This window comes from Lonchura striata, chromosome 13, assembly GCF_046129695.1.
Source record: "Lonchura striata isolate bLonStr1 chromosome 13, bLonStr1.mat, whole genome shotgun sequence".
Classification (NCBI taxonomy): domain Eukaryota; kingdom Metazoa; phylum Chordata; class Aves; order Passeriformes; family Estrildidae; genus Lonchura; species Lonchura striata.
This window is the reverse complement of record NC_134615.1, coordinates 11745969-11767998: the sequence shown is the minus strand read 5'-3', so window position 1 is coordinate 11767998 and position 22030 is coordinate 11745969. Positions and strand designations below refer to the sequence as shown.

At 47.2% G+C, this 22030-nt stretch overlaps 1 protein-coding gene and 1 long non-coding RNA gene across 2 annotated transcripts; both read left to right on the top strand.

Moving 5' to 3' along the window:
• The first annotated feature begins 1296 nt into the window (after positions 1-1296).
• Positions 1297-10602, top strand: LOC110484406 (uncharacterized). The gene is made up of 2 exons (XR_002467743.3): positions 1297-1387; positions 9652-10602. It is a non-coding gene; the product is annotated as an uncharacterized LOC110484406 (long non-coding RNA).
• A 6154-nt stretch (positions 10603-16756) lies between these two features.
• Positions 16757-20061, top strand: LOC144247099 (serine/threonine-protein kinase pim-1-like). The gene is made up of 7 exons (XM_077786444.1): positions 16757-16976; positions 17484-17750; positions 18219-18322; positions 18415-18465; positions 18755-19121; positions 19514-19690; positions 19877-20061. The coding sequence occupies exons 1-7, from the start codon at positions 16757-16759 to the stop codon at positions 19978-19980; spliced, it is 1290 nt and encodes a 429-aa protein (XP_077642570.1). The 3' UTR covers positions 19981-20061.
• Positions 20062-22030: the final 1969 nt, after the last annotated feature.

Here is a 22030-nt window from a genome sequence, read left to right as displayed (position 1 = left end):
TTTCTGGTTATTTATTGATCTGAATTAGTGGTTTAAAGGAATTTTCATGGAATAGTAGCTAATGCCCTAAGACAGAATTTGACCTCCTTCTCCAAATCTTACATTTTACTTCTTTAAGAAGCAGCACTTCTTCCAGATTGCATCACCACTGCAGGGGTGAAAGTCTTCCCCAGTTACATTCACAAGAGTTTTATGTTTTAATTTAAGCTCCTACTCTTCTTCATTTCTTTAGACCCTCATACTAACACAAAATGGGAAACAGAATGGGGAAAGAGCAAGAACTCCTTTCCTGCATCTTCTGTTTGTCTCCAACTCTAGTGATAATTACAGAGCTCTATCCTGCCTTTGACTTGCTCTCCAGCTTGTCCTGGCAGTGCTACTCTTCCACCTTTCTAACCAAGCCCAGTTAATCAGAACTTACACTCATGCCATGCAAATGAGCAAATATTTAACTCACAGACTACTATATTGACCAGGACTGTGTTAGTCCATCTTTCTGTGGCTAGTGCAGTTTTTCTTTGAAAGCTTTTTGAAGAAAGGGTCATGTTTATTTCCTCAGTTGTACAGCACCAAGTGTAAAACATTCTTACAATCTGAAAAATATTTTAAAAACCATTAGTATAACAAATTAAATTTTCTAGTTTTTTCTTCTTTTAGATGAAGAAGAAACAAGTAAGTGGCATTATCATCCAGCTATCACCCCCTTGTGACACTGAGATGTCACTCACAGCAAATTGTACAGATCTTTCTTACATGAGGAGTTCAATAACTCCTCGTGACATCTAAATTACCATTCCTGGGTGTCTGGGTTAACACCTCACAGGAATGAATAAGGCAATAAGGTAATTGTCCCAAGTGCTCTGCACATCCAAGTATCTGCTTTGGTCATCCTGGGCTCATATTTGCCTGGAAGTTTGAGAGTCACATACTTCCTAAAATTGGAAATTGGGCATCTGGGGATGAGCTACCTCACTCACTAAGGTGAGGACTGGGGATTTTTCTAAATCTGCCTTTATTAAAAGTTATTGGCACATAGGAATGTATTTCATACTGGAAAGCACAGTGAGCCCCACCCTCACCTGCCCCCCATGACCAGCCATTTCAGAAACTTCACTGACTATTCATTCATTGATTTGGTAGAATAAAAATTACACAGAACTATTCCAGAGAGGGTAAAACCAAAGGAGAATTACTAAAACAAACTGTTGATGTGCAGGTGGAAGGGAAGCAGTCAGGGAGAAATGACATGTGGCTGAATTTTAGCAATTTATTTGGAACATTTTTGTCTTTGTCTTAGGGATTTGTTAAGTGAAACACCAGGACACAGCCGTGGATGGACAGTGCACCTGTGACAGCAGACATCGGGTGAAAGCCCCTCAGGGGACAGGTTGGTGACCAGAGAAGCAAACACAGGGGGAGGGAGGGGTACAAGAGGGGCCTGCAAACTCTCCTGGGAAAGCACCAGCCCTCTTCTCCAGGAGCTCCAGTGCTGGAGCTGCTGTAAACAGATTCAGCCTCTTTCTGTTTGTAAAAATTATGGACAACAGTGTTCTATTCTGTAAACCATTCATACTGCCACAGCTGGACAACAAACAGGGAATTCCGGAGATACACAGGGCAATTTCTTTAAACCCACTATTAATATCCTGTAGCCCCACTATTAAATTGTAGCTAAATTCTCCTTTAAGGGTGAAGAAATATTTTTATTTAAATTTAATAATCAATTATCTACTTAGAAAGCTTCAGTTAGCAGATAGGAACTGTTCATCACACAAAATCTACTGGATCTGGGCAGATTTTGCTTTTTTTTTTTTTTTTTTTCCCTAGAAAAGAAACTGAATTTAAAAAAATAGCAGCCTAGAAGTCCTATGACTCTGAACTGACACTCAGGGTTTGATCCAATCTTTGCTTACTAGGATTTCTCTGCAGCTGATACGGTGACATAACATTAGGAAATTTCTTAAGATCTGGCAAAGCACAAAGCAGTGGCTCTCCTGAAAACACACACTCATCATTACACTGATTTATACAAACTGAAACCCTGGGTGTTGCTGGCTGGGGATGTTCCAGCATCAGATATCCAGGACAGATGTCCATTGTCCAGTCAGTGCAGACATAAAAGAAGAGGTCTGAGCAGAGCAGGGCTCTGGGTGTGGCTTGGCCAGGTCAGAGAGCCCCCAGCCAGGAGCAGCAGGGTGACTGTGCCTGTCCCAGCCCGGCAGCGGCTCCTGCTCTGGCACAGGACATGGCAAGTGCACGGGATCAGCAAATGCTGGGAACTGCCACTCCTCCAGCCCCATTCCACCACAGCTTCTGCAGGCACAGGCATGAAATGGTGAGCCTGCATGGAATTCACTGACCTTCCAAAGCAGACACAAGTCTGGCTATGAGTTACTATTTATTAAGTAATTATTAGCTATTTTTAAGCCTTGACTATTCCAAAGCTGATCCACAGGTGCAAGTCCAGCTCCTACTAGGAGCACTCCAAGGTAAATCCCTGCCTGAATAAATGGCACCTTATTTTAGCCAGACTGTTTTCGAGTGGGGGAAAATAAATCTTTTTCAGCTGATCATTTCTTGGTTTAAAAGAATATTTATTCACAATACTTCTTCCTTTAATTCTTTTTTCTTTTTTCTTTTTTTTTCCCCAAAAAGAGGTAATTTTCTCAGTATGAAGCTTTTCTGTATTCTTTTTCCTTTGGGAGACAAAATAATTGGAAAGACTTGGCAGAATTAGTAATATTCTTCAACTTGTAATTGTCTAACATCTTAGTGTTCTAGATGGAAAATCAATACATTATGATGTGCCCTAAGCTAAATTAATATAATGTTAATATGGTGGCTTGAAATTGGTTGAAATGCCTGTTTGAAATCCTGCATATCTACATCTAGTCATTCAGAAGCTTGCAGAGGGTGGTTGGGTGCTCTGTCTCCCTGCATAAATCTGTCTCTTCCTGGCTCTTTGCTGTTTTCACTCTGTCAGCCAGGGAAAAACTTCTGCTGGGACTCATTTTCCTTCAGTGGCCCAGAGCTTTTCAAAGAATTCTGAAGGAGACAAGAAAACACCATACATTGATTAACAGACCACATTTACAATACATTTTTAAAATAATATTTAGGAGTTTCTCCTGTAATATAAACTTCTTTCAAAAATAATGCTCAGTACAGGATGTGGCATTGGGCCAGACAGTTCAGGCACTATTTTATTACCATAACAATTCCCTGCATCTGACATGCTCTCCGTGGCAGCATCCATGTTATCCACTGTACAACAGTTTTGCACAACAGAATTTACACCCTAGACCAAAACTTTGAATTGGACTGTAAGGTACTATAAATAAAACACTGTCACATCATTTTCAATTTAAAATATGAATTGCAGCACAGCAATGTAATTAGCACTAATGCAGGTCTCTTTGAAATCAAGAAATCTGTTTTCTTACAGTTCTGTTTCATCCCTGGTTGTGTTCTTAGACTTTTATAGAATGCAGCAAATGAAGCCCATGTCATGCTTTATATCATTCTCCTACTGCCATCAGGAAGTACAGTTTTCGTATAGGCTTGTGGACCATCTGTTAGATATGAAATGCTCTGAGGGCCAAAAAAAAAAATCACTGTTTTTCTAGGCTTCCATGCAGCTTTCCCTGTAGACAGCAGGCACTGTTTGGTTTTGTGCAATATGCTATAGTATCTTGCAGTAAGAAGAACAATTAATTTCCTCAGAAATCATGGCCATACACCCAAAGTGAACACTTTTGACATTCCATAATAGGTGTTATGTATAGTGGGTGTCAAGAGTTGCCTAGATATGCTGATAATGAGCTGTACTTTTGAGGAGTCATAATCAATTTATTTATTTCTTCATTTAGAAAGTCAGATCCATCAGCCTGTCATCAAAATGTCATAACCCATTGACCTCACATTGCAATCAAAGAATCTTGACTCTTATTGATGGCATTCAGTTATGCCAGGAACATCAGCAATCATTTTATCTTTTATGATAATTTTATCATTTTAGTGGTATCATTTAAAACACTGAAGTTAGTGACTAAATCCATTCATCCTTTCCTTAATCCCCCTTAATAGTTACCACCAACCCCAATAGTTACTACCCACATAGCTATTTTAAAACTTCAAATTATTTTTGATCTAATATTATCTGTGTATGGAAATAAATAAGAAACAACATCTGGGAGTCAGAAAGACCTGAGCAGATTGGATTCCCTTCTGGGGGTCATTCTACCTCTGCTCTCATAGTTGGTGATGTCAACACAATCTTTTAAAGAAGTTACTTCCTGTTATCTCAGTGCTGCCCATCTGTTATTCCCGTATCTCCCGATGACATGTCACCAGTGGTAGTGACAATTTCTTATCCACTGCTGTCAGAAAAAGAATAGCTTAGGAGCTTGGAAACAAATTTCAAACTAAAAGTTGCTTTGAAGTTTGATCTGCTATTCAGTGAAGCACAGTGTAGAAGAAATAGTAAACATGTCAAGATAAAGGAAGGAAAAAAGGGAGTGAGAGCAGTGGAGCAGGATAGAGATGAGCTGCATTTGCATACATTTCCAATGTGCCTTTCAGGCACAGATACTTAAGGGATGCATAGCCTTGTTGCCATGTGGGATTTTAATCTATGGTTTAGGAGCAGGGAACATACATTGTCTGGTTGAAGTAATTGTTGAAGACAGAGACTAATCTTTTTATTAGTGGGACATTTTCTATGATACAGGATTTTACAGCAAAACTCTTCCAATACATGGGAATAGGACTCCTCTTAATGCTAAAAGGATTTGTTCCCATTTTCACTTCAAATTTTACAAATCTAAAATTACTATATGATTCAGAGGAAAAAGTGGTAACAACAGAACACTATACAGCATGTGATTATATTCAAACATATTACTTTTAATAAAATCAAACAACCTCATGGGAAGTTTCATGTTTGATAAACAGTTATTTCCTAGCAGGAAAGTATCCAAATGGGAATTTTTACCTGGTCTAATAATTGCAAATTAACTGGGATCAGGTTTGCACAGTCCTAGGAGCCCACTCTTGGCAGCCAGCTCCCTGCAAGACTCTCCCTCACAGCAACAAGTTTGTGGAATCAAGCCCTTTGTTTGGATCAGTGCTCATCCCTTCAGGCAGAGCTAATTGGCTAATTCAATCACACTGGCTATTTAATTAATAAGGAAGCCCAAAATTCCACATGAGATGAAAGGATGGAGAGCCCAGGAATGACCCTTGATAATAATAAAAGATAATTACAACAAAGAATGACATTATTCAGACTTTGTTATTGACATGATAAGCACTGCCATATGCCATGCAAGCTGTGATATTGCACCCCACTGCTCAGAGGTGCAGCAAAGCTCTGAGGTGCCACTGCTCACTGCATTTCCATGAAAATGTGCCTTCAGGTGAAGAACTGAACACTGTGAGACCAGAAAAAAATCAGAACTTCCCAGCAGTAATGAGGGGAAAGCAGCCTGGCTACTTGGTTACCTGTGTTCAGGTAGCACATGTAAGATTAATTTTTCTGTTTAGAAAAACCAGGGATCTGAAATACCAGATGCATCTTGAGGGCATCAGGGTGCTGTGTGGGGAAAAAACCCCAATCTGTTCTATTATTTGTATTATTATGTTTATTAGGAAAACTGGGTTCCCTATAGAAAAATGGCAGGTGTTTTTGCTGGATCTACTGGGAAAGGGATGGGGAACTACACTGAGGAGCAGATTCCCAAAATATACCACAGAAGTTTCTGCCAAAATGAAAAATTTCCACAGAAATTAGGTCCTGTTTTCTTTACAAAATGCAAAGAAGTGTCTGCTGATCCCAGCAAAGCAAAATGCACATGGTGCCCAAGAGACTCTGGGCAGAAAGGAAAATAACAAGACTACATCACCTGCAGCACCACTTTCCTCCCAAATAATTTTTTTGTGTGCTAGTTCCTAAAGACAACCAAGTTCTTAGGAACTAGAATTTAAAAATGGCTCCACTTTTCAATCCTTGAGGACCTGGGGCACACAGGATGTTGCAGTGGGTCCAGTTCTGTCTCCTGTGATTTATCTCCTCAGACTGTGCATTCCTAATGTAGGGACCACATCCTCATCTGGGTATAGCCTAAAAGGTCCCCGATTCAATTAGGGTTTCTCAGTTAAATTTAAAAGTTTTAGAAAATCTTCCCCTATCCTTAGAGTTCCAGAGTTTTATTGCTCATTAAAAGTCTGTATCTGAAAAGCAAAACGCATTTGATTTGTAATGAATGTAACCCTTCAGTAAGATCACAGCTGTAATGTTACAGAATCAGTCAAGTAAAGAACAGCCACTGGAAGAAAACCTGCCTTCTTTTTTTTTCTCTTTAACCTCAATAGAGCAGTTCTTTTGTTAATTACAGTTACTGCACACTGTGATATTGAAGTGCTCTGTTCTCAAACATATTCTTATTTATTTTAGTCCTTTTTTTCCCAGGTAATGAAATGTCAGAACCCTACTTTTTCTGGTTTTGTAGTATGTTGATCAAAGTGACCTTTGCTTTGCGGCAGACACAAATCAATATAGCGCTCTGCGGTATTTGACAGATAAAGGTGCAACATATAATAAATGGCAATCACTGACGAGGAGAGCAAGAAAATACCTGCCAACTTCAGTTCATACCAGCAATTTTCAGACAATGCCACATGTTATGTTCAAAGTCAAATTCATTCGTCCATCTAATAACAGAGGTGGGGGATATTAAAGGACTCAGTTTTGTTAAAGAAATGTTTCAACTCACAGTAATAATTCAGAGTCCAGTCCAGGTCTGCAGTGGTTGGTTGCAAGTAAAGTTATTACATTTTGAAGACAGGTTAGAAGAGCAATTTTCCTTGCCATAAAGGAAAAGACATACACACACAGAGTTTTTGCCCAAGAAATGAAATAGTAATTATATACACTCATACAAACACAGTCTCTTATTCTTTCTCACATGAACACATACGCACACACACACACACACACATTGTCTTAATATCCTACAGCAGCTCTCCAGTGCAGTGCTTCACAGCTGAGTGTTTGATTTTCTTGTATTCTTTGTAACATGCTGATAATTTTTACACAAATAGGACCAATTTCTATTTAGATGTTTAATTACAAGTAGTGTCAGCAAAGTATCTGCCAGAGATTTGAAATCAGGAAAGCATCTGTATTTTCTCTGCTCACAGGTAACTAATTTTATATTGTAACTGAAAGGCCCTTTTATTTATCTGTTGTTCATAATATATGTAACTTTACAACTTGCATTTAATGTTTATTTTCACAAGTGCTTTGCATAAAGCTGTTGATACACTTAAGGCAGAAAAAGGCCAATTCACAACATACTTGTGGCTGTTCAGAGCCATTTGATGTGGTTCAGTAAAGACAGCTAATTTATGAAGCCCAAGTGTTGATCATGTGTGTCCGTGAGTGCACCACACCTTACCTGTGCAAAACCTAACATTGAGATGCTGTGTTAACTTTTGATTAATATTGGCAGAATGTGACCATTTATTAGTGCTAATGGTCAAATTCAGTGTTGAAGCTTACAGCTGAGCCTGAGATGCAACATGGAAAGGCCAGTTCCAGGGAATAAGTAAAGCAGCCCAAAACATTGTAGGAATCTTTTTTTATCTGATCCAGATTATGTTTAATTTAGTGAACCTTTCCTCACTTATCCTGGTCTTTTTCAATATAAATACTATATTAATTATGTATATTCTGCTCTGATAAAATTGAGAATTTCCATCCTTCTAATTACTACTGTGCCATTTTTTTTTTCTATTTTCTCATCCTTTCTTTATGAAAATTGAGTTTATCTTTCCTTTTTTTTTTTTTTTTACAAGATATTGAACAGGAAGCAGATGTTTTTTGTCATCTGTCTGCAATAATGCCAGACCTTTTCCTAAGCTGCTGAATGCATGATTAACTTTAAACTGATCTTACTTCTGTGTATAATTTTTCCTATATCCTGTTGAGTTAAACTGTACCCATCATTACCTTCATCTTGTACCCCAGTTCATGTTAATCTATTCTGAATTTCTCACACTCTCAAACTTGTGCAAAACAGATATCTCTATTTATCATTATACATTTTGCCATACAATATATTTACTGAAATCAGTCACACAGTGCTGGTCTATAAGGAACTATTAATAACTGACCTCTCCAGCCTGGAAAATGCAGTTATATAATGCAGTAAAACTTTTTCCTCATAGAACATCCTTGTTACTTCAAATGATGATTCCATACTAAGTTATCACAGTCTGGCATGTTGTTAGGTAATTTACAACTATGAAAAGACCACATTCATTCCCCCAAAGTTGCATGCAGTTGTTTTCCTGCTGTAAAGTAGGGGTTTAGTAAGGAGGGAGTCTCTAAACATCATAACTTTGCTGAGGGGGTTGTTACCCCAACTGGCAAATGCTCAACTGTGAGCAACAGATTTATTACCTGACATAATTAATGGCCTAGATAGTGACATTTCCCATATTATAGACAATCATGAATTATGAGCCCAGCTGCTAGCCTTCTCATTCACTGAAATCGGTTGATAAATATGTTTATTCGAGGTCAGCTTGGCCTCATCCATTAGAAATATTGTTTTTCTAAACATTACATTGATTTAATTTAACTCTAATCAATTTAAAATGGTTCTGACAATTAACAAAAGCTTCAAATATGACCTTAAAGTAATAGGATTCATTAGCTATGTTTAGGATTAAACTTATCCTAATAGGGCTATTTTTCTTCTGAGGGCATGTAGTAGGCCGACTGGTGGTCAGTCAAAATGAAATCAATTATTATAAATTATACAGTTTGGGTTGATTATGTCATGCCTGCTAATTTGTATAAATAAGGATCTCAAACAATAGAAGCCATTTATTAATAACTATCTGTGTCCCAACCTGTATCATGCTTTATACTACAGCTGCAGGATCATCTGTTACCCATGAAGTATTATATTCTCTACTGCTAGGCATATATGCTAATTAAACCCATAATTAATTGTAACAGTTATAGTTAAAGTCAAAATGCTGACAGCCTTTTTGGCCTATTATTCATGGTAATCAACTGATTCAAAAGGCAACGTAATCAACGACTCCTGCACTAGCCAGGGGATCACAATGGCAACACCAGTGACAGCTGGCACCCACGGGTCTTCGGCTACAATAGGAAATATAAACCTCTAGAGCTGAAATGCCTCAGTGTGAACAGTGCCCATTGTTCTTCTGAAGGAAAATAGGAGTGTAAGTCCCGTTCAAGAATTGCCTCCCCAGTGCAGTGGCTAACAGAAGGGCACAGAGCCCCAGAGAGCCCACCCAGCCTTCCTGGGGCACTCAGGGCTGGTGCCATCCCTCAGGGCCCTCACCAAACCCTTCCCCTGCAGCAGAGACAGCTTAGATTAAGGATAAGAATTATGGAGAGTGTTTTGGAATATCAAGAAGAGATTTTTCTGGCCCTGTTCTTATTGAACTCATGCCTGGACAGTGGGCAGTGCCCAAAAGGTGTGTGCTGTCCCTGGGTGTGTTACCTACAGAAAGAGAGAATGTTCACTCAGCCTGAACAGGGACCTTTCCTGCTCACATCTGTGTAGCAGCCTTTGAACCTGTGTGAAATGTCTTTTCCTTTGTTCCCAGGCACAGTGGTGAATCCAGCAGCTCTGAGAGGACAAGGTGGAGAGAGAAGGACAAGGGGACAGTCTGAATATTGTCAGCAGAGATCCACAAACACTGTTCTAAGACTTGCTCAGGAGCAAGTGTTCTGTGTGGGCACAGCTTGGGGTGCCCCCAGAGTGACCCGAGCTCTTCAGGAGGCCACCAAGGGTGGAAGAGGGAGTAAAGGCCAAATTAGTGGCCACTTTCAGCAGTGACACTTTGCAGCCCAGATGAAGTGCAGTGCCAGATGGGCCACCTGAACCTGTTGCAGCCACAAGGTACCTGTCTCTCTGGAGGTCTTGCCTCACTTTCCTCCTCAATTTAAAGGCAGTCTGGTTATCTATCCCTGCATGGGGCCTCAGATCACTATCTCTTCCCTAGCTGCTCCTTCCATGGTCAGGCCTGCTCATGGCCCAAAGCATTGCCAGGCCAGCAAGTTTACACATACACATCTTGAGATGTGCTGCTGCTTAAACAAGGTTAGCCAGAGCCTCATTACTAAGATTTACACTGTCACTTACAGAGATGCCCATCCAATCCTATAACACATAAATTTATGGGCATCGCAGCGAATTTTTTATTGTTAGAGCTCATATACAATGTGTGCCCTTAGTGACACATTTTTAAATAAAATATATTGTACTAGTGATTTCTAATGCTTAAAATAAAATAAAATAATAATCAACTTTTAGCTACAGTTTCCCCCTGGTTATTGAGCTGAACTTAACGACTGGCTGAAAAGTATTTGTCAACACAACAGCTGGAGAGCAACACTTTCTTGTGGCTTTATGTCACAGCATATGCCAGCCACTCAGAACATGTGATAATTCAACTGGAGCTGGTACTACAATAGCAGATGGGTTGAAGCATTGTTATTCTCACTCTAGCTCCCAGCCCTTGAGGGATCACTAAATAAAATCAAAGCAGATGGACCATTACAAGCTCATTTGTGTTCACTACAAGCACCTCAACCTCCAGTTGTGATATACTGCACCTTTGTATAAAATGACATGTATGGTAACATGGCCTAATGAAAATAGCATCAGACTTGGCAAGTGAGGAATGAGACTGGGAAATATGCACAGATCTATTTATCACTGAGTTCTTTCCTTGCAGAAAGGGTTCATTCCCACCCCTCTCTCCCTGCCCCCCCCCACCCCCATGTTTATCATAGTATTTTTCTCCATGTTTATAATTTAATTTCCTCACACTTGTCACAAAAACTGAGATGTGGCTATAGGAGCCAAGCAGGGCTCCTAGCCTGTGCAAAGACGGGACAAGTGCTACTAACCAGGACTGTAAAACTCATTCCTATACATCCTTGATGAATGTGCTAATCCAGGTGACCCACAGGGGTCAAGGATTTAGCACCTACTTGCACCAATCCCTGCCGAGATCCAGGACACTGTATCCATTTCTCAGCCTGCTCTTGCCATGAGGTGTTCCACGACTCTGCACTTTTGAGCTTATGGGGACTTGCTGTAAAGAATCAACTGCTCCACTAAATTCCAGCACTTCTGTCTGTGAGGTTCCATTCAGCATCTGAGCAAACTCCCATGGCATGGAAGGCACCTGCTTCCCAAGGATGAAAGATACTAAAACTGTCCGTTTCCAGAGGATGATCTTTAGGGTCTAAGTCAGTTTGAACTGAAAAATTATTCTTGCCATCCTCAGTAGCCCAACATAAAATCAAAGGCACATCCAGGGCCTGCTTAAAGAAATATCTTCTGAGCACCTTGTACAGCAATGCACTAACCATGTCACCTAAAGGCTTTGTCCTACAGTTCCCACCTTCACCATCCTGCTCCAGGGAGCTCCAGCAAGATGAAATATGGCAGAAAAGGTCTTGCTTCCCTTTATGACAACTGTGCTTCTCAACCACACAGACACAAACACACAGCATACGTGTGTGCAATTAGTGACAGTTCCCAAACTGAACTCCTCTCAAATGTGAGCTTTTTAGATCTGTGTGTTTATTTTTTTTTTCTGCCCAGTTTTAAACAGCTTCTGTGCCCTACTGCAGACACAGCTGCATTCAGTGCTAAAGAGAATATACTGTGAACTTAAGGCTTTGAGCATTCTGTTTTTTCCTGTATAAACAGGAAAAGTGGGAGTAGACAGTGTTCAGGGAGAGTTAAATGCATTTTGTCTGCATTAAAGAGTCATATAAGACTATGAAACTTTAGCAAAAGCTCTGTAGGTCACCTGGCTGCCATAGGTCTCCTCATCCAGCTGTTGCTGGGCTTTAAAGGGCCAGAGAGATGCAGCAGTGGAAACCAAAGAAATCACTTCACTGGGGTTGGTAAATACAGTTGAACTTCAGTGACTGCAGTGTGCAGTTGAAAGACTTGTCCAGCTTTTTCTGTGAAACAGCCTCTTCCTCAGTGCCTGAGTTGTATAAAATGATGAATGGATCAGATAATTGTCACCTGACCCAGAAAGGTCAGGGCAGCTGGGCACTGTCAAGGACAGTGGTTCCAGGACCATAGCCACTTTGTTTGTTCTTCCTGAGCACTTCCTGCTCAGTGCACTGACTCATCCTAAACTGAATTGGTGAAACTGTGCCAGAGGTATGTGCAGGTCAGGTCAGGCATCGGCACTGCCCCTTATCTGCTGGCCAGCTTTCCTATCAGCCAAACTAATTTGCTAAGATAATTCTGCTTCCTGCCACCTATACAATAAATCAACCACTGTAGCTTCATTGAATTCTCTGCCAACTGCTGCCCTTGAAATTCTCAACCCGTGGGGGGCTGAGAGGGAAAGCTGTACTCTTCTAAATATAAGCAAGCTTTGGATGCACAGCTTGGTATCCTGGACAATGCTGTATCTCCTCAGCCCCACATTAATGGTGTGCCAGAGCCAGCTCAGACTGAGGCAAATCCCAATGCATCAATCATTCCTTTGAAAGCAAGTTTTTGGAATTATGTGATCTCGGGTGGTAAAGCACATGTGGGTAAACACAAACAAGTTGACACAGAGAGATAGAGAACATGAGCACATGCTCAGGAAAGAGCCAGAGTAAAATGACAAGGGATTCACTGTGGTGGCTGTTGAAGAAAGAAATAAAGATGTTCCAATGAAATGGTAATTCCCTGACAATTAATTTTGAAGAGGAAAAGGATATTGAGGATGGGTGTGAACTAAGAAACATGAAGCATCCCCAGGCATGCATACTACAGGAGCAAGACTTCAGCAGGGAGACTGTGTTCTGCTTTTCCTTATAGCAATACCAAATACTGAGAGTAGCAGTGATATTACAATTCACAGCCATATTTAAAATTAGAAGATGCACTAGTATAAACTAGTGCACCCTACTTGTATAGTTTTGTTTAGATTAGATATTTAATAATGCCAATTTGTTGCTTTGTTTTGTTTTTTTTTTTTTAAAGGGACCTCTATTCCTCATGAAATTTCATCATTTTCTTTTGAACTATCCAGAAGATCAACACTGGCTTTGTAGCAGCTCTGCTAGGATAAAACTCAGCCTGTACCAGTCAGGTTGCTGAAGGGAGCCAACTCCTTCCTCAGCAACATGGTTGGGTTCATTCAGTCAATCACTTGGCAGAAGGATATTTAAGCATAATTGCATATCCCCTCCCTGTCTTTAAATATGCACAGAAAAGTCACAGAACAACTGATAATGTAACAATAATAATGGGGCTGAAGAACAGTATTATAGTGTGAACTCTTCTATCCCTTGGTTTCATTTACATGTTTAACAGCTGCTTGTTTCTCCATTATAGAAAGATCATTACCTGACTTGTAAGAAGAGAGGGGGAGTCTGTTCACCTCTGGGCAACTAGCTCTGCATTTATTAATAGTTGTTGCCCATCTCATTATACATTTAATTGCTGCATTATAATTTATTTATTCATTGATTTATTGTAATAGATGAGTAGCAACAAAATTACCTTTGCAAATTACTTTGGTAGGTGGAAAGTTTGCATGGTTAAAAACACCCCAATATGCAATGTGGAATGTGAGATGTAACCCAGTGAATAAACATCTTCACACCTAAGCACTAGCAGAGTCAAACTGGGCTCATTACAAAGTGAAGGTAAATGCAGCCAACTTACATACTGTTTAAATATATATATAATTGTAAGTTCTATACAATTATCCTTGCCTTCCCAGAGATCTCTGCTTCATGGAACAGGGAATCAGCTGAAAAATGAAGGACAAAGAGGATGGAAAGCAAAGACTCATCAAAAATTAGAAAGCTAAAGGTGTATGAAGTCTGCAGAGCACATGGTGGAGCCAGGCCTGCCTTGCTGTCAGTGTGGGTGGGCAGCCCCTGCTGGGCAGCTCAGCCCACAGCCCCAGCACAGCACCAGCAATTGAAATGGGGCCATGGGAGTCAGGCACAGCCAGAGACAGAAAATATACACATGGAATTACTTCCATTTTCAGTTATTAATACATATAGGGAACAGTTAGACCCACAAAAACTCCATATTTTTGTCAATTAATTAAAATTAATGATTTAATAAAAATTATTAGTAAATAACAATATCCACTATTGAATTTCTGCATACGCAGATCAACCGGCTGCAAAACTTGTCAGTTAGGGCCACAAAACGCAGGTTAATTTTTGGTGGGGGTGGTGGATTTTTTCTGCCCTTAACACCTGGGTTTTTTCTGCCCTTAACACCGTGCAGGGCCTGGCTCCTGAGCTGCCTGGGAGCAGCAGGAGAAGCCCGGAGAGAGCCTGGAGGGAAGCAGGGGCTGCGGGAGGCTGAGCCGCGGCCGCACCACCAGGCTCAGCTCCTCATGGAGCGCCTGGCTCTCCTCTGACACTTGGGACACTTCATGTCGCATGGACGTTTTGATGTGAAAAATTATTACTACATTCGTGCTGTTGATAGCGTTTTTCGTCAGCTTTCATCAGAGTGCTGCAATTACCCTACGATTTCCTTGGCATTTTGCATCTGCCAGCAGTACCTGCTGTCCCCACCCGGACGCGGGCACCGTCCGGATCGAGTTTCCCCTGCCGGGCTCCCAGGCAGTGAGGCTGGCCAGCGGGCTGGCGGGGGCTGTGGGGCACTGCCCGCCTGCCGCGGGCACAAAGCCGGGGGGACACAGCGGGGACACAGGGGGACACAGCGGGGACAGAGGGGGACACAGCGGGGACACAGCGGGGACAGAGGGGGACGCAGCCAGACACAGGGGGACACAGGGAGGACACAGCCGGACATAGCCGGACACAAGGGGACACAACCGGACACAGGGGGACAGAAGGGGACACAGGGGGATAGAAGGGGACACAGCCGGACACGGGGGGACAGAAGGGGACACAGGGGGATAGAAGGGGACACAGCCGGACACGGGGGGACAGAAGGGGACACAGGGGGACAGAAGGGGACACAGCCGGACACGGGGGGACAGAAGGGGACACAAGGGGATAGAAGGGGACACAGCCGGACACGGGGGACAGAAGGGGACACAGGGGGATAGAAGGGGACACAGCCGGACACGGGGGACCCGGCCCCGGCGCTGCCGGCCCGGTGCCGCCCCCGTGTGGCCGCCGGGCGGGAGCGGCCCGAGCGCCGGCCCCGCCCGGGCAAGGGGCCGCACCGAGCATCATCTGCTCGTGGAAAGCGCAGCCTAAACAAGAAACCCACCCTGCTCAGCAGCTGGGTCCTAAAAATAGCTTTCGCACCTATTTTGTTTTTTTACAAGTGCTTTTACAAGTGCTTAAGGATTTTCAGTAAGATAAAGATTTTTAAATTACTTAAATTGACGTAATTTATTTTGCACACGCAGGTAGGATTTTATTCACTATATTTATCTGTTTTTATTAATTTATTATTACTGAAATCGGCATTGGGACAAGGAACACATATATCAGAGATGCTTCTGATAAGCCCCTCAAAGGACTAAGGCAAAAGACACATGATACCCAAAAGACACAGAAGGCATGACAGACAAGTGACACGCCATGCACCGGCACTGCTCTGCCTTAAGCAATCCAGCACAGTGTGACTTTTCCTCTATGTGGCCTAAGGGGTCACCTCTTGCACATCCCCATCTCAACAGCTGCCTCAAAAAGCCCTCCCAGCACCTCGCTTTCATCCCCTCTCAGGCTCCTAGCCCTCGAAATCTCTCTAGGATGTCTGGCCATGGGAATCCACGTTGACTACAAAGAAAGGCTGCCTCGCTTGCTGGCAATTTCCTGCACACACCGACGGGTGGCCCTTACTCAGCTACAATCAAGAACACCAAATATCACTGCATAATCTTAGCCACACAGCAGCCACAAACCAACAAGTCTGCTACTCAGCATTCTCCTAAGAATATCCATCTCCTTGGGCCACACTCTTTGGCCACAGCCTCATGGCAGGGTCTGCCTGGATGAAGAGGAGACGAAGCAATGTGGCATTCCCGAAACTCAAATATACCCTGGCTCCTGCTCAATGGTTCCTTAAAATAAGGTCACCCGTCTCATGGATGATGGGAAGGTAAAGCAGGTTCTATTTCAGGGTTTTAAGTGCAGTTTTGATCCTGTCCCTCGCAGAATACATCTGGAGCAGGTGTCCAGGTGTGAGACAGAGACAGGGTGTGCTGGGTGAAGAATGGTGATGTACTGGTTTTCAATGGGATAGGATCCATTTTCTTCCCAGGGAGCGACAAAGAGCTGCGTTTGGATTCAGGACGGGAATGTGGTAGATAGCACAAGGATGGCTTGGATGTTGTTGAGCGGGGCTTGCCCTCCTCAAGGACTTTGCAGTGTCACATTGGACAATCCATGTCCCGTGCTCTGCCAGCAAGGAGGTGAGACCATCAACATTCCCCTCCTCATCCCTGTGTCCTACTAAAAGAAGGATCTTCCACCACTGTGCTCCAGAGAGCTGGCAAGTGCCCATAGGGAGCCCCCTGATCCTTGCTGGGGCACTGCGGAGGGCGGGGCCAAGGCAGGGCAGTGATGGCACAAAGGGGCAGAGCGCTGGCATGAGGCAGGGCTGTGATGTCCCAGGGCTGTGCTGGCCGCAGCACTGTGACATCGCTGCGACATCACCGCGCTGTCGCTGCATAAAAGGGGCCAGCGCCCGCAGCTGCCAGTGCAGCCGCGACGGGACGTGCTGGAGCCATGGGTGCCGGTGACGTCCTGCTGACTGCGCTTCTCCTGCTGCTGGCCGCCGTGGCTGTCTGGTGGGCCTTTGGCCACCGGCAACCGCGGAGCCGGCGGACACGGAGAGGGAAGTGGAGCAAGCGCCGCAGGGCCAGGCCCAGAGGCTCACGGAGGAAGCGAGGAGCCCCTGCGGCTCCCAGGTTCCCCAGGCGTCGGGTGACTCCGGACAAGCGGCCGCGTGCTCCCGCCAGCCCCCTGGACAGCCCCTGCAGCTGTGGCCCCTGCCTGGCAGAGGCCCGGGAGCTGCGGGAACTGATACTGTACCTCGGGGATGGCAGCGGGACACGTGCGCCGCTCTACTCTGGGATGTGGCAGGCCTTGTGGACAGAACTGGAGGAGCTGCTGAAGCAAGGCCACCTGCCCTGCTGTGGCTTGGCCAGCTCCTCCAGAAGCCTCCATCCCTTCCTGAGGCTGCTCCCAGCAAGATTCTCCATCCCTGGGAGAGCCTCAAGGCCTGCAAGGATGGCACAGCAGGGGGAAGCCATCCATGCAGGAGCCTCTGGCTGTCAGAGACCCTGCACCCTGCCAGGAGTCTCTGCTATCTCTGACAGCCTCCATCCCTCGCAGAGGCTCAGTGAGACCTGTCAGCCTGCAGAAGGAGCAGAGCCCGTGAACAGGTCTCCCAGCTCCCTTGGACTCACGGACTTTAACAACGTGGGCACAATCCTGACCCTTGACGTGTCAGGGGAAAGCCCACAAGTCCAAATGGGAGCCCAGCCCGATGCAGGGGAGCCCGCTCAGGAGCAGCTGGTCGGGCAGCAAGCGTCCTGGAGCCAGCAGTGGTCATTCCACAGCGGCCAGGACAGCCAGGACGCTGTGCCGGTTCTGCCAGCTGGCAACAGCCCGAGTCTGGTGGTGGAGACGGGCCTCCAGACACCACGGAGGTTCCTCCACCTGCAGGAAGCTGCCCCAAGACAGCCCTCGAGTGCCGCCAAGGGCTTTCTAGCAGCAGGTGAGATGTCCTGAGGAGCTGCCTCAGGCTCCCCCGGGGCAATGCAGGGGCGCGGCCCGGCCAGGCCAGGGCCCCCGAGAGCAGCCTAGTCGCTGGCTCTTTCCAGTGCCTCCGACGGCACGGCTTGCAAAAGCCCTGTCTGCTTTGCAGCCGCTCCTGGCATCCCCCTGTGGCAAGCCTCGGGCTGCAGCCCCGGCCGTCGGCAGGAGCGGAGCCCAGCCCACGCCGCCGGGGACAGCGACGGTGCCGCCCCGGCCCGCTGCCCCGGGGCTGCCGCAGCCGCCTGTGCGCGCTGCCCCGGCCCGGCTCCGCCGCTCGCCAGCCCGGCGGCTGCAGGGCCGTGGCCGCTGCCCGGCGCGCAGCACGAAGCAGGTGAGAGCGCGGCGGCCGCGGGGGCCCGGCCCGCTTCACTCGCGGGCACTTGCGGGGCGTTCTGGGCGCCAGGCTGATGGCTTCTCTCGGCCGCAGGGCAAAGGAGGCAGCGGCAGGAGCGGTACCTGCTGGGCCCGCAGCTGGGCAGCGGCGGCTTCGGCACCGTCTACTCGGGCATCCGCCTCTCGGACGGGAGCCCGGTGAGTGGCCGCCACGGCCGGGCGGGGCAGGAGGGGCAGCGGCGGGGAGGGACAGGGCTGGAGCTCAGCCCTCCTCTCTCCGTGGCTCGCAGGTGGCCATCAAACGCGTGGACCGGGAGAGCGTCCTGCAGTGGGACGAGCTGGTGAGCGAGCGGGGCCAGCGGGACAGAGCGGGGCGCGGCGGGCAGGGAGAATCCCGGGGCGGGCTCGGCGTGCGGAGCCGCAGCCCCGCGGGCCCGGGCACGGCCAACAGCGGTGCTGGGGCCGGGCAGGGCCCCCCGAGCATCCCCCGAGTGGGGGGAAGTGCAAGCGCCTGGGAGGCTGCGCCAGAGGGCACCGGGGCATCCCGGGCAGGGCGCAGCGCAGCCCCAGGGCTGCAGCAGCAGCAGCAGCAGCAGCCTGGCGCAGGCACTGACTTTCTCCTGCTCACAGCCCGACGGCACCCGCGTGCCCTTGGAGGTGGTGCTGATGGAGAAGGTGGGCTCTGGCTGCCAGAATATCATCCAGCTCCTCGACTGGTTTGAGCTTCCCGATAGCTTCGTGCTGGTCTTGGAGCGTCCGGAGGCATCGCAGGATCTCCTGGAGTTCCTGCAGGAGCAGGGCTGCCTCTGCGAGGAGCAGGCGCGCTGGCTTTTCTGCCAGGTGCTGGAGGCCGTGCGGCACTGCACCGCCTGCGGCGTCCTGCACCGGGACATCAAGCCGGAGAACCTCCTCGTGGACCCGGAGAGCGGCGACCTGAAGCTCATCGACTTCGGCTGCGGCACCTTCCTCCAAGAGCGGGCCTTCACGGGGTTTGCCGGTGAGCCCATGGCCTGGGCCCTGCTCCCGGTGCCAGGCACTGCACGGCCCCCTTCCCTCCTGGGCCGCGGGCTGTGGCCTTCAGCCGACCGCCCTTTGGCACGGGGCGGGTGCCGTGCCCCAGGAGCCGGCCGCCGGCCCTGCCGACAGAGGGGCGGCAAAAGCGGCTCCTGGACCCTGGGCTCAGCGGGCCCACGAGGGCCTGGGCTGCTCCGCTGGCCTTCTTGGCCTCGCGGAATGGTTTCGTGCCTTTGGCCAGCTGGCCGGGGGATGCGGGGTGGCCTCGGGGGGAAGCTGTGGCCGTGGGTGCGGCCCCTGCCTCGGCCAGGAGGCTGGCGCCGGGCTCTGGAAGGCAGCAGCCTGCGCCCGGCCAGCACTGCCTGTCTCCCCTAGGAACGCGCATGTACAGCCCGCCCGAGTGGATCTGTCTCGGCTGCTACCACGGCCACGCAGCCACCATCTGGTCCCTGGGCGTGCTGCTGTACGTCATGGTGTGCGGGAGCCTCCCCTTCCAGGACGACCATGACATCGTGCTGGGCAAGCTCGTCTTCCGGCAGCAGCTCTCTCCAGGTGGGTGTCCGGCCTCAAGCCGGCGGCTTTGGCAGCTGGCGGCGCTCAGCCCGGCACGGCCCTCACCAGCTCCGCGGGACGTGGATCTGCCCTCCAGGGCCGGCCGCAGGAGGGGCCCGTGCCGACGGGGGCAGCTGGCCAGGAGACTTCTGCCGCTGACCGGCGCTTTCTGGCTTCTCTCCCCAGAGCTCCAGCACCTGATCCGATGGTGTTTGGCCAAGCACCCTGCGGACAGGCCGGAGCTGGACGAGATCTCGCACCACCCTTGGGTGCGGGGCCGGCGTTTTTGATGCCTTGCCGGAGCCTCTGCAGCACCAACTAACCGAGTCCCACGCAGGACTGAGGACCCGAAAAATAAAACAGCAAACCCATTGCGGTGTGTCAAGGGGCTGGTCCTTGTCGGCAACTGAACCTAAAGGAACGTCTTGGGAAAAGGGGCCATCAGAGTGCTGCCTTCAGCCTTTGTCAAGCTTTTCATGCCTGCCCTCCAGGGTGGTACTTTATATCTTCAAGCTCAGGCCATAATGTGGGTAGGAGGGGCTTTGCCCAGCCAAGAAATGCAGCAGTGGAACAACAGCTGTCCTTGCAAAGTGGCAGGGCTTCTTGGTGTCTCTTGAAGTGACACACAGGTCCATGTGTGCATTCTAAGGGGCAGTGGGTGTCAGGGACAGAGACCTTCCTCTCTTACCAGAGCTCTGAGGAGAGCCAGAAGCTACAAAATATCATTTCAGGTTGAGCCCTGCTAAACTCTTTTTCTTTCTTCCTATGAAATGGGAGGCAGGGCTGGGCGCTTGACCAGCTTGGTCTGCACCATCCGAAGTCGTGCATGGAGCCCACAGGAAATGTTGAGACCTGTTGTCTGGAGAAAACATGACCTGAAATAATGCTTCTGGGAAAACTTCTCTGAGTGGGAAGCCTCTCTTTGGAAGATGAGTGCTTTCTTCTGGACTGTCAGTCTTTTGCCAGAGTCAGAGGCTGGGATGACTGCTCACAGGAGAAGTTACTGTAGAATAACCACCATAGTCTAAATTAATGCTTCACCCTAGGCTCATTTATTAGGGTGTATGCATTTAATATAATTTATGGAATAATGCCTTGCGAATCTGAAAGGAAACTGGTTTTTTTGGGGTCTCTATGAGAACTATAAGGGCAATGCTTTCATTAAAATATCCCTTTTTAAAATAATCTCTATAGTTTCATTTCACACTGTTATATAGACAAGGGCCTTCCCAGGGGAAGGCAGCATCCAATGGAGATGTTCAGGGATGTGCAGATGCCAAAAGGAGCCCTAGGACAGATAGACAGGCTCAGCCTCCAGCAGCGGGGCAGGAAAAAAAGGAAAAGGGAAAAAAAACTAAAAAAAAAAAAAAGGAAGAGAATTAAAAACAAACAAAGGAAAAAAATATAAGAAAGACTGAGAAGAAGACCTGGAGAAGGAGGAGAAGAAAACCAGGAAGCTGAATACAAACAAGAAGGAGGAAGAAGCTGGGGAGAAAGGAGCCAGAGGACCAAAGCCCAGGATTGAGCAGTAATGCCCAACACAAGTGCTCAGCGCCCTCTGCCTCATGGCCAGTCAATCCCACCAGCGATCAGCCTCTCCTGACCAGCTTCCTCAGCTGTCAGACTCAGCAGGACACACTGTGGTCTGGAACATCCCTCTGCGCAGTCCGGGTTGGCTGTCTGGACATGCTCCCTCCAGGCTCTTTGTCACCTCCTCGAGGGCAGAGCATGGGACACGGAGTGGCTTCTAGGACCCTGCAGAGTCCTTGAGGTGGACAAGCTGTGCTTAGCAACAACCAAACTCTCCACCTGCGGATCCACAGCATTCCCATCCAGCATCCAAACCCAGCACTGTGCCAGTTTCTGGGAAGAAAGGAATCCCAGTCAAACCCAGAATAGTGGGAACACTCAGACAGTTCTCTGGGAAAATGCTGATTTATTTAACACCAATATTCCTAAGAATATCTGACCTCCTTCCTTAAACAAATTCCTGGAAGGCGGAGGCCATCTCAGCGCAGCTTCCTTGAAGAGAGCTGCACTCCCCTTTTTCATTCTGGCCATTTCCTGGCCATCTGCATCCTCGAGGAGCAGGTTCGCTGACACCTACAGCTCTGAGGGAGCAGGCACACCTGTCCAAAGGCTTTGCTCCCTCTGGACTCCAGCACCTCTCACCGAGGTTCTGGGTAGGTTGAAGTCTCCTGCCAGGAACAGCTGAAGTTTGGAATCCATCCTCATTATTCTTCTTCTCCACTGCTGATGCCTGAGAGTGCCCTGGAGGTGGAAATATCTGCCTTTGCTCCTGGAGGATCTTTGTGCAGCACCACACCACGGGTATGCTCC

Excerpts from the sequence above, each read along its gene's own strand:
- LOC144247099 (XM_077786444.1), top strand. The coding sequence starts at position 16,757 with ATGGGTGCCGGTGACGTCCTGCTGACTGCGCTTCTCCTGCTGCTGGCC. Across the intron at positions 19,122-19,513 it reads GGCCTTCACGGGGTTTGCCG|GAACGCGCATGTACAGCCCG; the intron begins GTGAGCCCATGG and ends TGTCTCCCCTAG. Across the intron at positions 19,691-19,876 it reads CCGGCAGCAGCTCTCTCCAG|AGCTCCAGCACCTGATCCGA; the intron begins GTGGGTGTCCGG and ends TTCTCTCCCCAG.